This window comes from Macaca thibetana, chromosome 11 (genome assembly GCF_024542745.1).
Source record: "Macaca thibetana thibetana isolate TM-01 chromosome 11, ASM2454274v1, whole genome shotgun sequence".
NCBI classification, from domain to species: Eukaryota; Metazoa; Chordata; class Mammalia; order Primates; family Cercopithecidae; genus Macaca; species Macaca thibetana.
The window spans coordinates 75,655,585-75,668,298 of NC_065588.1; the positions used below are offsets into that span (position 1 = coordinate 75,655,585).

The 12,714-nt window shown below is 38.9% G+C and overlaps 1 protein-coding gene across 5 annotated transcripts in view; it reads left to right on the forward strand.

Annotated features, from left to right (window-relative positions):
* The window catches only part of SYT1 (synaptotagmin 1), a 596,758-nt gene that overhangs the window by 577,973 nt on the left and 6,071 nt on the right, over nucleotides 1-12,714 (forward strand). For all 5 annotated transcript variants that reach the window (XM_050749297.1, XM_050749299.1, XM_050749300.1 and 2 more), the window contains one exon: nucleotides 10,527-10,660. In XM_050749297.1, coding sequence (XP_050605254.1) covers nucleotides 10,527-10,660 — 134 coding nt within the window. The remainder of the gene's footprint in view (nucleotides 1-10,526; nucleotides 10,661-12,714) is intronic.

Here is a 12,714-nt window from a genome sequence, read left to right on the forward strand (position 1 = left end):
TTTTTAAAGAAAAATCTCGCTAGTGACCTTTCATCTGATGTAAATAAGAGGCTAAGCCTGCATCTCAAAAAAAAAAAAAAATGAAGTCAAATTTACCACTTGTAATTTTGTTTGCATTACTGAATCATTTGACTTGTTTTTGTCTTTGTGTTTGTTAATCAGCTCATACAAACAGTTTATCCTCAGTCATTCCACCAAGCTCTTTGCAGTCATCTAGAAATAATCAGGCATTATTACTACTATTCCTCCTCTCATGTGTCTGCCCTTCCTGAAAGATTTTCCAAATAAAAGGAGAAACAGGTTTGCCTTATACATGAAGAATTTCACCATAAAATCTGAACAGAAAAGATCCAGATTATACAAACATAATGTACTTGCCCTCTACTAAAGGTGGTGCTCCAGCCCTCACACTGATATTTCACCTGCCCATAACCATTTGTATATGCGTCTCTACATTTTTAGTCAAGAAGCTGGCAGTCACATGCAGTCCATTTGCCAATGTTGGAAATGACTGTTGGAATTCAATGGTTTCCCCCACCACTAAGAAAAATGCTTTCCATTTAATTCATAATAATAACAGTTTGCATTTATGTTTTTTATCCATTTCAAAGCACTCTGCCACCATTAATGAACTAAATCAGCCTTTGCTATTTTATGATCTGTCTCATTAAAATGGAGTTGATTTTCTCTGTGGTAGTCACTTGCGTAATGTTGTTTTCGTCTAGCAAACCCTGCACTTAACTAATGTAAATTCATTTTTAAATTGTGTGTTTACATAGAACATTTTCCCAGAATATATTTTTAATGCTGCATCCTTACAACAGCATTACAGGGAGTATTTTATTCTATATAGACATTTTAAACTATAAAGACACTTAAAAATGCTTTAATGTAGTCTTCTCTAAGTACTCGTAAATTATTTATAAAGACACCCTTAAGTAAATGTGTTGAAACTGCCAGTGGTAGAAATAGAAATTGTTTGCTCCGTGAGCCTTATTACTACTTAATTATTTGTATACTATTAAATGATTGGCTTACTGATGAACTAAGGCTTACTCAATAAGTGAACAAGAAAACCTACAGTTGGCAAAGAAACTCTGAATGTTAAATTTATTATGTTTTAACTCTGTCTCTGTTACTACTGGACCACTTCATACAAGTGCCTGATGGCTCTTGCCTAGGAATTTGATCTAATGTGGGAGGAGGATGCCTCTCTGCAAATGAGTGCAGGCACACACTTAAAGTTTAGGCAGAGATGGTATTCTAGTGACTCTAGCTTGAGAAACTATAAACATCGGTTGGTTGCCGCCCACCTTCCATCCTCCCTTCTTTTGGCTAGAGCCTTCTGGCTTCTGCTTGAGGAACCACCCTGTCCTACTCTAGCCTTGTGCTTAGAATAAAATTGAGCTTACCCCCAATTCCAGAGGTAGGTCTGCCTGGCCTTCCTAATGATTTAAAGATAGACACAGAACTCAACTTAGCTCATCACATTCTTTTAGACACGGGGATTAATATAGAATAAGTATTTCATCTATGTTAGTCCAATCAGAATACACTTAGGACCTTCCCTGGGAATTCTGGATGTAGACTGTCTTTTCCCTTGGGTGGTATAGTGTGATGATATAAGACTTGTAGCTGGTGCAGTCATTTGCATCCATAAGAGGAAAGCCTAGAATGGCTGGAAGACGATGGCTGGGGCCTTGCTGATACTGTTGGATTTGTATTAGATAGGGAACAGACCAAACTGCTGTAACAAAGAGATTCTACGTTACAGAGACTGAAAAAGATAAAATTTCCTTTTTAAATTCTTTTTTTGTCTTTTTTTTTTCTTTTAGTGGAGAATGGGATCTTGCTATATTGCCCAGGCAGGTCTCGAACTTCTGGGCTCAAGCTATCCTCCCGCCTCTGCCTCCCTAAGAGCTGGGATTACAGGTGTGAGCACCCGCACCCTGCTAAACTTTTTATTTTCCTTATGTCTCCTTTTATCTATCTCATAACTATGTGGCTAGCCAAGACTGATAGGCAGTTTGCAGTCATGGGGTCAGTTAGGGACCCAGGATCTTCCTATCTTGTTGTTCTGCTGTTCTGCGAGGGTATTGTCTTCATGTTGCAAAGCCGGAGATGCTTCACCACCCTCCCATCACAGCCTTGTTTCAGTTACAAGAAAAAAGAAAGGAATAGTGGAGGGCAAGAAGCTTATTCTAATGTAGGGCTTATCAATCTAAGTTCTGTTGACATTTTTGGGCCTGGTCATTATTTTCTGTTTGGGGTTGTCTTGTATATTGTATGTTTAGCAGAATCCCTGGCCTCTACTGCCTAGATGCCCATAGCATCCCTCTCTCCAAGTAATGACAATCAAAAATGTCTCAGACATTGCCAGCTGTCTGGGCGGGAAAACAGCCCCCCACCGAGAACCCCTGCTTTAAGGATATCTATGGAGGTTACACGTATCACTTCCATGTAAGAGTCAGAAGATAACAGTCTTCTGACTGTGTATCTCCCAGATAAAAGTCTGGGAGAAATATTTCTGGCTGGGTGAACTTTTGCCCAGGTCAAACTTCAGGGACTCTATTGCTAAAAAATGAGGGAAAATGAATTTCAGGGGACCATTCAAAATCTCGTCCACACAGCCGTACTTTTGAAGCTTTCTATCGTATTAGTCAGTAAGTTACCTTTACAATTTAAACAATTTGGAATAGGTTTTTCAGTCACTTGAAGTTCAGAGCCCTAATTGATACCAGTGTTATCATCTTTATCCAACACTGTAAGTTGGAAATAGTGAACATTATCCAAAGAAAAAAGGACAAAAGCAATAATACCTGAAGATACTCAGAAGCTGGGTACTGGCTGAGAAGGGATTGAATAAAACAGCAGAAATGAGGCTATTTCTTATCAAGAGAACTGTGGTTGAAATGGAAAGGCCATGGTCACAGGAGCCTGCGGTCACTGTAGTAGTTTAAAAAAAAAAAGGCAGTATAATTATGCAAAATTACCAAAATGAAAACTGCAGGCATCTTGCATTATTTGGCTTTGAACTGCTACTTTCTAGTTCTCATTGTAAATACAAAAAGCGTTCAGTGGCTCCTTTATATCTCACACAAAGGGATCATTGCTTACAGCCAGCTGTTTGGCAATTATATTTCTAGGAAGTTAGCATAATTTGAGATTAGAACTGCCTGAGAAGAGGGGGATGGTGATAACATTCTAGGGTATTAAAGTAGGGTATGGAATAGTGATGGTGGAAGCTCTGATTTTAGAAGTGAATGGCCTTTCCAAAGTTCATCTCAAAGCCAACCGTTCTGAATTCAAAACATATTTTCCCATAAGAATCTAATTTTCTTAAGTTATTAGATTAGCACAGGAGTCCTCCAACACCAGAAAAGAAAGAGATATGTACTTTACAGTCGTACAAAAGAAAATGCTGCAGGGCAAAGGGAGATTTGTCTGAAGGTTCAAACTGAGGAAATCATTAGTAAAATCTGCAGGGAAGAGGTGACTTTTAAACTAAGCTTTAGATGAGGAAAGAAAGAAAGGGCATTTCAGGCTGAAAGACAGTCACTTCAAAGACACAGTATTTAAAATTCTTGTTGAGGAATAGTAAGTGTCTACCATGAGTACAGCATAGGGTTTGTGGAGATATGACAATACATCAGGACGGGGCTGTGAATGCATGGTGGAGTTCAGACTTTTTAGTCCACAAGCCACTAAAGAGTTTTAATGAGGAGGATAGTATGATCAAATATAGCTTTAATAATTATATTAAGAATGCTTTGAAATTGAGGGCATTACTGCAGGAGAATTGGATTTCTGATCTTGAGACGTGGTAGTGGGTTAGAAAGAGAGAAATAACCAGAGAAACAATGTGAAGGTAAATTGGCATGGGAGGTAGAGAAGAAAGAATCAAATATGGCTCCAAATTTTTAGGTTTATGAGATTGGAATAATGGCACAAGGACAGGCTTAAAAGGAAAGGAATGAGCTCAGTAGGTCTCTGTCTGCAGGATAAGAGAAGAGTTAAGGTGGTTGTGGCCTTATAGCACATGGGCTGCATTTACATTTCTGCAAAGCTTGCCCATTGGGGTCCCTATAATTGGAGAAAAATCACTTACTGGATTTTGTACCTAGTTCCAAAGTCTTCCTCCAAGTTTACTTTATATTACTTGTTTGGGATATAGCTCCACATGTTGAAACTGTGCCTCTAACAACAGTGTTGGTGAAGACATTGCATTCCAGTGGCAGATTCTGTGGTCAGAAATTTTGTTTCAACAGAGGTAGCAATAATATCGGAAGCATAGGTTGCATTGTAGAGTGTCTGAGAAAAGGGGTGCAGAGAAAAATCCTATCAAACGTGTTAAAATCATGTCAAATGTGATATACTCATAAGAACATGCTCTTGAACATCTTGGGGCAGAGGAAGGGATGGGAGAGAATAAAGGAGGATCATCTCATGCTCAAAGAGAGAAAAAGAAGGGAGCAAAGGAGAGTTTAGCAGGAAGGGTACTGTGGAAATGCCAGCAAAGGTGGGATCAGGGATTATCTGGAAAAGAGAGAATTTCTGGGGTGCCTGTTGATCCACATCCGAATTCCTTATGTCTATTCCCTCCACACAGTTGAAGTCATCAAACCAACCAAACCTTTGTATAGCATGGTGGGTGATGGAGAAGAACAGTAATTGGAACAGCCAGGAAACAGACATACCTCATATGCCATATATGTCTGTATATTATATATCATCTCCTCTTGCTCCCTGACCAAAAAAAGATGGCAGATTCATTGTATCCAGGGTATACTGATGGAGGCAAGTAGGATGGAATGCCATGCCTGAAGGACTAGGTGGAGGTGATAGTTCATGCCACTTAGAGCTAGATATTGGAGCATCAGGGCTAGATTAACCTGCTAGGTACTGGTTGCTGGAAGGAACCCTTCAGAAATGAAACTCCTACCAATTAATATGAGAGATCTATGTTTCACTCAAAGTTAATGCCAGAACATGTACTAAATGAACCAAAAAGAATGGCACCAGACCACAGGTGTCTACCTCATGAATTGTATTCAGAAGGGGCTGCCCATTTGGCAGAGTTGTAGAATGGCTAGTTCATCTTTAGAGTTGTTCATAGACTGAAGCTGATCAGGTAATTACAAAACCAGTCAAACAAGGTCTATATCCTCATCCCTGAAAATAGCTAGTGAGACCAAAGTAGTCATCTGGTCACCATGCTAGGATCCTCTGCTTCCCTCTCACATGGCATAGTCAGTGTTCCAGGTCTCCACTGTCTTGGAGCTGAGGAACAATTTGATTCGCTAAGTCATATCACTGTAGCTTTAACACAGTGACTTCCTATTCCTCATTCTGAATAGGAAAAAGTTTGGGGTGGAGAGTAGTTGTACAGCTAAGTGGAAACCAGAAAGAAGAAAACAGACTATAAAATTTTCTCAGAGCAGAAAGGAGTCAAGAGAAAAAGCAAGGGAGGAGGTATGGATATTACCTCACTCCAACAACCAATACATACTACCACATCTCTAACAACAACAAATCTCAAGCCTGAGGGATTCCTTTTCTCTAATTCCTCATTTTCAGCAGAATAAGGAAAGTAGATACTCCAGGCATAATATAGCTAAGTGTATCAACATTAGCTGGCCTCAGAATCTGGAAAGAAGCTCAGTAAATCAGTTTTGATTCACACTGTCCTCCAGCCTCAGTAATAAGATTCCATTTGGAACTCTGAGTTTAACTTTTCAGCTGTGTGTGATCTATTGATGTCAGAAATGGGAGCAAACCATACAGGATGTTGAATCAGTTTCCCATCTCACACCGCGAGACCACCTCATATAGGTGGTAATGAAAGAAATGCTCCCTTTGTCTTTCATCTCATACATGATGACATTCTTCAAAACGAACCAGTTGTTTAGAGTGGGTATGCTTCTTTCCAGAAATAAACTGGGACTGGGATAGCTTGGCTTACTTGTGCAGCAAATGGGAAGACTTTTTCCCATTAGCTAATGGTGGTTACCAATTCAGCAAAGTGAGTTGAAGGAGAGTCTGATTCACAGATGCTGACTTCGATGTTAGCCCTTTCATAAAACCATAGTAATAATTAACAATGAAATGTGCCAGCCACACTTTGAATCACTTTCCATGTGGTAACTCAATTTAATTTTAACAACTTTATGAGCTAGGCATTATCATTTTCACTATTTTACAGTTGAAGGAGTTATGCCACAAAGGGGTGAAATAACTTCTCCAAGACCACACAGCTAGAAAAAAGCAGAGCCAAGATCCAAGTTAGACTGGCTGTAGAGTCTGTACTTGTAAACACTGCACTAAATTGTCTCTCTGACATATCACAAAGAGCAGCAGGTTTAGAGTCAGGATAGACTGGTTTGAATTCTTTTAAAAAAAAAAAAAAAAACAGCCTTTCTGGCTGGGCGCAGTGGCTCACTCCTGTAATCCCAGCATTTGGGGAGGACGAGGTGGGCAGATCACTTGAGGTCAGGAGTTCAAGACCAGCCTGGCCAACATGGTGAAACTCCGTCTCTATTAAAAATACAGAAATTAGCCAGGCATGTGCCTGTAATCCCAGCTACTTGGGAGGCTGAGGAGGGAAAATCGCTTGAACCCAGGAGGTAGAAGTTGCAGTGAGCCAAGACCGTGCCACTGCACTGCAGCCTGGGTGACAAAGCGACACTCCGTGTCAAAAAAAAAAAAAGGACTCAACTACTTTTTTAAGATAAGTTAAACAAACAAAAGAAGTGAAGTGTCCCACGTCCTGCATCTATTCCATTAGCAACAAGGATTATCTAAATGATCATTGAAGATGGGGTGTCAGTATTTAGATGATGAAGGTTTCCATGAGTTCTTGTTTTGGGGAACAGAATCAATCCATACAGTTGCAGAGATGCAGAATGCCTAGAGACAGTAGCCCAACTTTTTGTTGCAGGTTTCCTATGCTATTTACATGTTTCAAAAAACCTAGTGAATGTTTAGATGTTATGCATGGTGTCCAGCAGCCGTACTCAGGAAAAGCAAGAGCAATATTTGTGAGTTTCATTACATCTTATTTTACTATTTCCATAAAATTTTGTTTTGTTGTGCAATCACGAGGACTTCTAAGCCACCAACAAACTGACAAGGATTTTGCTTTGCAGAACAACCCCTAAAACAGAAAAAATTCAATTATCCAGTGGCCTATTTTGTAGGAGAGGTAATCTTTGCTTTAGAATTTTCAAAAGTGTGTTCTTAAAGCACAAATGTGACTCATAGATGGGTGTATTTCCATTTAGAGGACTCAATCAGTAGCTGGGGATGGAGGAGCAAGGTCTAGATCTCAGAAAAAGTTACGAACAAGCTAGGCAAGAGATTAGGGATATCGCTAAAGGGACCCACATTCAGGACAAGACTTCAGTACAATGAAAGAACTAAAAGACACTTAGCTCCTTGGCAATCAAGACTGGAGGAAATGGAGAAGCAATCTAAGACTTCAGATTGTTGGGCTAAGAAGATGCTCAAATGTGCCCATCCAGGTACATAACATATAGTCTAGACTTATCCAGGCACAAAAGCTGATAAAGAACTCTTAGTTTCTCCCAGCTTTTGTTTTGATTAAGATGGGAATTTTGCCTGCAAAGTAAGTGCTTTGGTACCTGTGCCAGCGTCAATCTGCAAAGGCAAAGACCAAGACTTCCCGTTTATAGCAGTTCCAAACCTGCTCCACTTTCAGCCCTCTGGTTTTGTTTGTTTGTTCGTTTTTGTTGTTGTTGTTTTGAGACTCTGGCTCTGCTGCCCAGGCTGGAGTGCAGTGGCATGATCTTGGCTCACTGCAACCTCCGCCTCCTTGGTTCAAGCGATTCTCCTGCCTCAGCCTCTGGAGTAGCTGGGATCACAGGTGTGCACCACCACACCCAGCTAATTTTTGTATTTTTGGTAGAGATGGGGTTTCACCATGTTAGTCAGGCTGGTCTCAAACACCTAACCTCAGGTGATCTACCTGCGTTGGCCTCCCAAAGTGCTGGGATTACAGGTATGAGCCACTGCACCCGGCCCCCAACCCTCTGTTCTCTTTTTTATGTATCATGAAATTGTAGAATACATCTAAATCATCAGAACTGGCACCCTCTACTTACAAAAGCAACAGATCAGCAAGTCCTAAGTTAATTGACCTCACCATCTACCTCTCTTCCCCCTGCCTTCTATTGTTTCTCAAACATGCAGAAGGAGGTGCTACGTAGGGCCTTTGCAGGTACTCCTCCTTCTGGCTGATACCAGCATCCACCATACAGCCAAATGACTGGTTCTTTCTTGTCTTTTGGTTCTCGGCGAAAACGTTGCCTTCTCAATGAGGACTTTCCTGATCAACCTTATTAAAATCACCCTATTCTCCCCAAGGCATTAATAACATCATGTCAGAGCTTTTAGCAAAATCTGAAACTATCCTGTTGGGTTTTTAATTTGCTTACTGAAATGGCTGATGTGCAAGGATTTTTCTTATCACTTATTGTGTTAAATTAATCAGTAGATACTCAGAGTGCTTCTCTTGAGAAAATCTATGCCTCAATTAGGTTGATAAAGTTTCAACACATGAACACAGGAGGCATATACAGTATATACATGTATTGCATCAGTGCCAAAGAACAACTGGAGACATGACTATCTTTATAAAATTGCAAGGAGTTGGATGGGGGAGCTAGGGGACTTTATAAAACAAACAAGGTCTCTGAACCAAAAATCAACTGTGTGTGAACCAAAAATCAGTTGGCTGTGAACAGTAACATGAATTATGAGTGACATTTTTTGCCTCCATTTACAACTGTTTACAGTGGATTATTTTTTTTTAACTGATCATCTCTTTAGTTTATGGAGCTGGTTTCATATCTCTAGGCCTGGTTTTTAAAGATATTCTTAATTTTGATGAAAATCTTCATTATGATCCCCTGGACTGGATGTCACATTTTTTAAAATCTCCTAACAACATGTATCCTAGTAATGTAGGCTTTGGGGTAGTGGGAAAAAGACAGGAATGGGAGTCTGAAGACCCAGACTGAGGCCCTAAATAAGTTCCACTTATTCAACAAAAACTGAATATGTGCCAGGCACTGTTTTAGCAAATTCAAATAGTGACTATAACAGACAAAGTGTCTGTCCCTTAGGAATTATGTTCTACTGGGGATGGGGGGGGAGATAAAAATACCCTTTTTTCATCTGCAGTTTTCTCTTCTAAAAATAGGTGGCATTAGACCAGATCATCTGGAAAGTTTCTCCCAGCTCTACATGTTCCGAGAGAGAGAAAAGAAAATTTGAAAGGCTTAGCAGTAGTTATTTTAGGGAAGTAAAATCCTAGATTTAATTTTTTTTTCTTTTTGGTCATCATTGCTTTCTGATATTTTTTCTATAATGAACATGCGTTACATATGAAATGGAAAAATGTTTAAGAAAAACAGTAGAGATTTTCCTTTCAACCGTGAGCATTGGTTTCTAGTGACCTGAAGGTACAACATTCATCCATTAGGAATGGGAGCTGTAAATGGAAATTGTCTTGCCCCTGCAGTGACTTATTAACCTTTGCCTAATGAGGCTTTAGGGAAACTGCTCAGGGGATCTTTATGCTCCTTTTCCCATTGCTTCAGTATGTACCAGTCTCTTCTCTTTTCCTCAAACACTTGAAGTTCTTCTCTACCTAGGAGTATTTAGGCTCAGTTGGCCTGATCTTACCCTTCAACCTTCACATCTCAGCTTAAATGTTACTTCCACAGATGCCTTACCAGAGCCAACTAAAACCTAAATTCCCTATCTACTTTACTACTCACCATATCATCCTTGGTATTTCCTATATTATTTCTACTCTGCTTTTTTCTTACAGAGCACTCTTGTCAACTTGTAATTTCATGTCTTTTGTTTCTATATAAACTTAGTCTATTTTTCCCCACAGTCTGAAGCTTCATTGTGAAGACAGGGATAGTCCGTTGTGTTGAGGCTATATTCCTAGGGCCTAACAGTGCCTATCACATCATAGGTATTCAACTAATATTGATTGAGTAAATTAATAAATGAATGAATAAAATGGTTCTTTTGTCCTCTCTCTGTTAAGAGTTTTATTCCCATACAGTGTTGTGCTGCAGGCAAGCCCTTCGCCAGCTCACAAGAGTGAACTGTTAATTTTTCAGGGATTTTGCAAGCCAATTGTTAAGCTTATTGGCTTGACATTGGCCTCGGTTGGAGTATATATATAAATACCATAGACATAGGAAAATGCTACATGTTAAGACTTTTTTCTTCCCCAAAGAGCTGGTTTACCAGCATACCGCTACTCTCATCTTCTAAATCAAACTATAAATATTGAGCTGTCATGCAAAAAGCATGCCCCATAGGTTACTTAAAATATTTCAATAAAAAATTACTGAATTTAAAAAATACTAAATACATGCTATGTAATTATTTACCCATGGGAAATACTTAGTTCTTTTATAAGCTAAATTATAATCTAAAATATGTGTCTCTGATCTCCTAAAGTTTCTTTCCTGTTTTTCATTCAGATCCTTATGTGAAGATTCACCTGATGCAGAATGGTAAGAGGCTGAAGAAGAAAAAGACAACAATTAAAAAGAACACACTTAACCCCTACTACAATGAGTCATTCAGCTTTGAAGTACCTTTTGAACAAATCCAGGTAATGTCAAACATAATTTTGTCTTCCCACTCAATTTCATTCCTTCAGACCACATAAATTATACACACAGACCTTGTAAGTTACCAGCGCACATGCCTTCATTAGAACTGCCATTCTTTCTCCCATGCACATTTGATGCTTGAGCTACATCAAGAAGGATAGGATAAAATATACAGCGCAGGATGTGCTGACTCATCAGCCCAAAACAGCTGGCACTGTGTTGAGCGGAAAAAGAGGAAAAGCAAGTAGGAAAAAGAAAATCAACAGAATAATTCTGCTCACTCAAAAAGTGCATCTATAAAAGTTAAAAAGCCCAGAGAAAAACATGAGCTTTCACTGTTTACTCCCAGACCATAAATAAGTCTCCTCATCAGATCTTTAGAGCAAAAAATAGTGACAAGAGAAATATTTTTGGTTGATGCTAAATATGCCGCATATTGAGTCTTTATTAAAAGATGATTAACAATAGAAAAATTAGGCTAAAGTTGTATTTTCAATTATTTAAATTCAGCTTCCTGTGTCTGAGTTGGAATGGATGGCCATTTTAGTAAAAATGGAGACTTAATTTGCCAGACAATAATTATGATGGGAAATATTCTATTAAATGTCCTTGTAGTTAACATGTTCAAATTAAGTTGCTACATGTAGCCACAATGATAACATGCAACCTTATCATTTAGGGGTTTTTAAAAATATTTACATTTTCTCACCCCATCTCCATAGTTAGCCTATAAGAATCTAAAGTTCCGCAGGGCGCGGTGGCTCAAGCCTGTAATCTCAGCACTTTGGGAGGCCGAGACGGGCGGATCATGAGGTCAGGAGATCGAGACCATCCTGGCTAACCCGGTGAAACCCCGTCTCTACTAAAAAATACAAAAAACTAGCTGGGCGTGGTGGCGGGCGCCTGTAGTCCCAGCGACTCGGGAGGCTGAGGCAGGAGAATGGCGTGAACCCGGGAGGCGGAGCTTGCAGTGAGCCGATATCGCGCCACTGCACTCCAGCCCGGGCGACAGAGCGAGACTCCGTCTCAAAAAAAAAAAAAAAAAAAAAAAAAAGAATCTAAAGTTCATATCCAATAATTTTGGGCCATTTCTCGCAAATCTTTAATGGGCATCATAGAGTCAAACTGCATGAAACAACACTGTTATTACATTTTATTCAATAATTGGCACAGGTGTATATTTTCAGTGATGTAAAAGTTTGCCCATAACTTGAAGGAGAAACAAAGAGCAGACATCAAACCTACAACGAAGAACCTTCTAAAGGTCCGCAATAACAAATATTCTTTAGTATTTTATTTTATTTATTTTAATTGCCAAATAGTAGTTGTACATATTCATGGGGCACATAGTAATGTTTTCATATATATAATGTATTGTAATCAAATCAGAGTAGTTAGCATATTTATCATCTCAAACATTTATCATTTGGTTTGGGAACATTCAATATCCTACTTGTAGCTATTTGAAATTATATCATATGTTATTGTTAACTATAGCCATCCTATAGTGGTACAGAACACTAGAACTCATTCCTCCTATGTAGCTGTGATTTTGTATCCTTAAACAAATCTCTCCCTATCTTCCCGTTCCCAGTCTTTAGTATCCTTTGTTCTACCTTTTAATTCTATGATATCAACTTTTCTTTAGCTTCCACATGAGTAAGAACATACAGTGTTTAACTTTCTGTTCCTGGCTTATTTCACTTAACATAGTGTCTGCCAGTTTCATCCACTGCCACAAATGACAGGATTCATTCTTTTTTATGGCCGAATCATAGTCCATTGTGTATAAGTACCACATTTTATTTATCCATTCATCTGTTGTTGGACACCTAGGTTAATTCCATATGTTGGCTGTTGTGAATAGTGCCATACCACCCTTAATAGGCCCAGTTGTGTCTTCATTTACCTTTAATCTATTCTTAGAAGACAGTATCTTATGAATGAATCACAGCTTTATTCCATGAAGAAAACTAATATAGCTACCTTATTTTATATATATATAAAATATATATTTTATAGATATAAGTATAGCTATATAATATATACATAT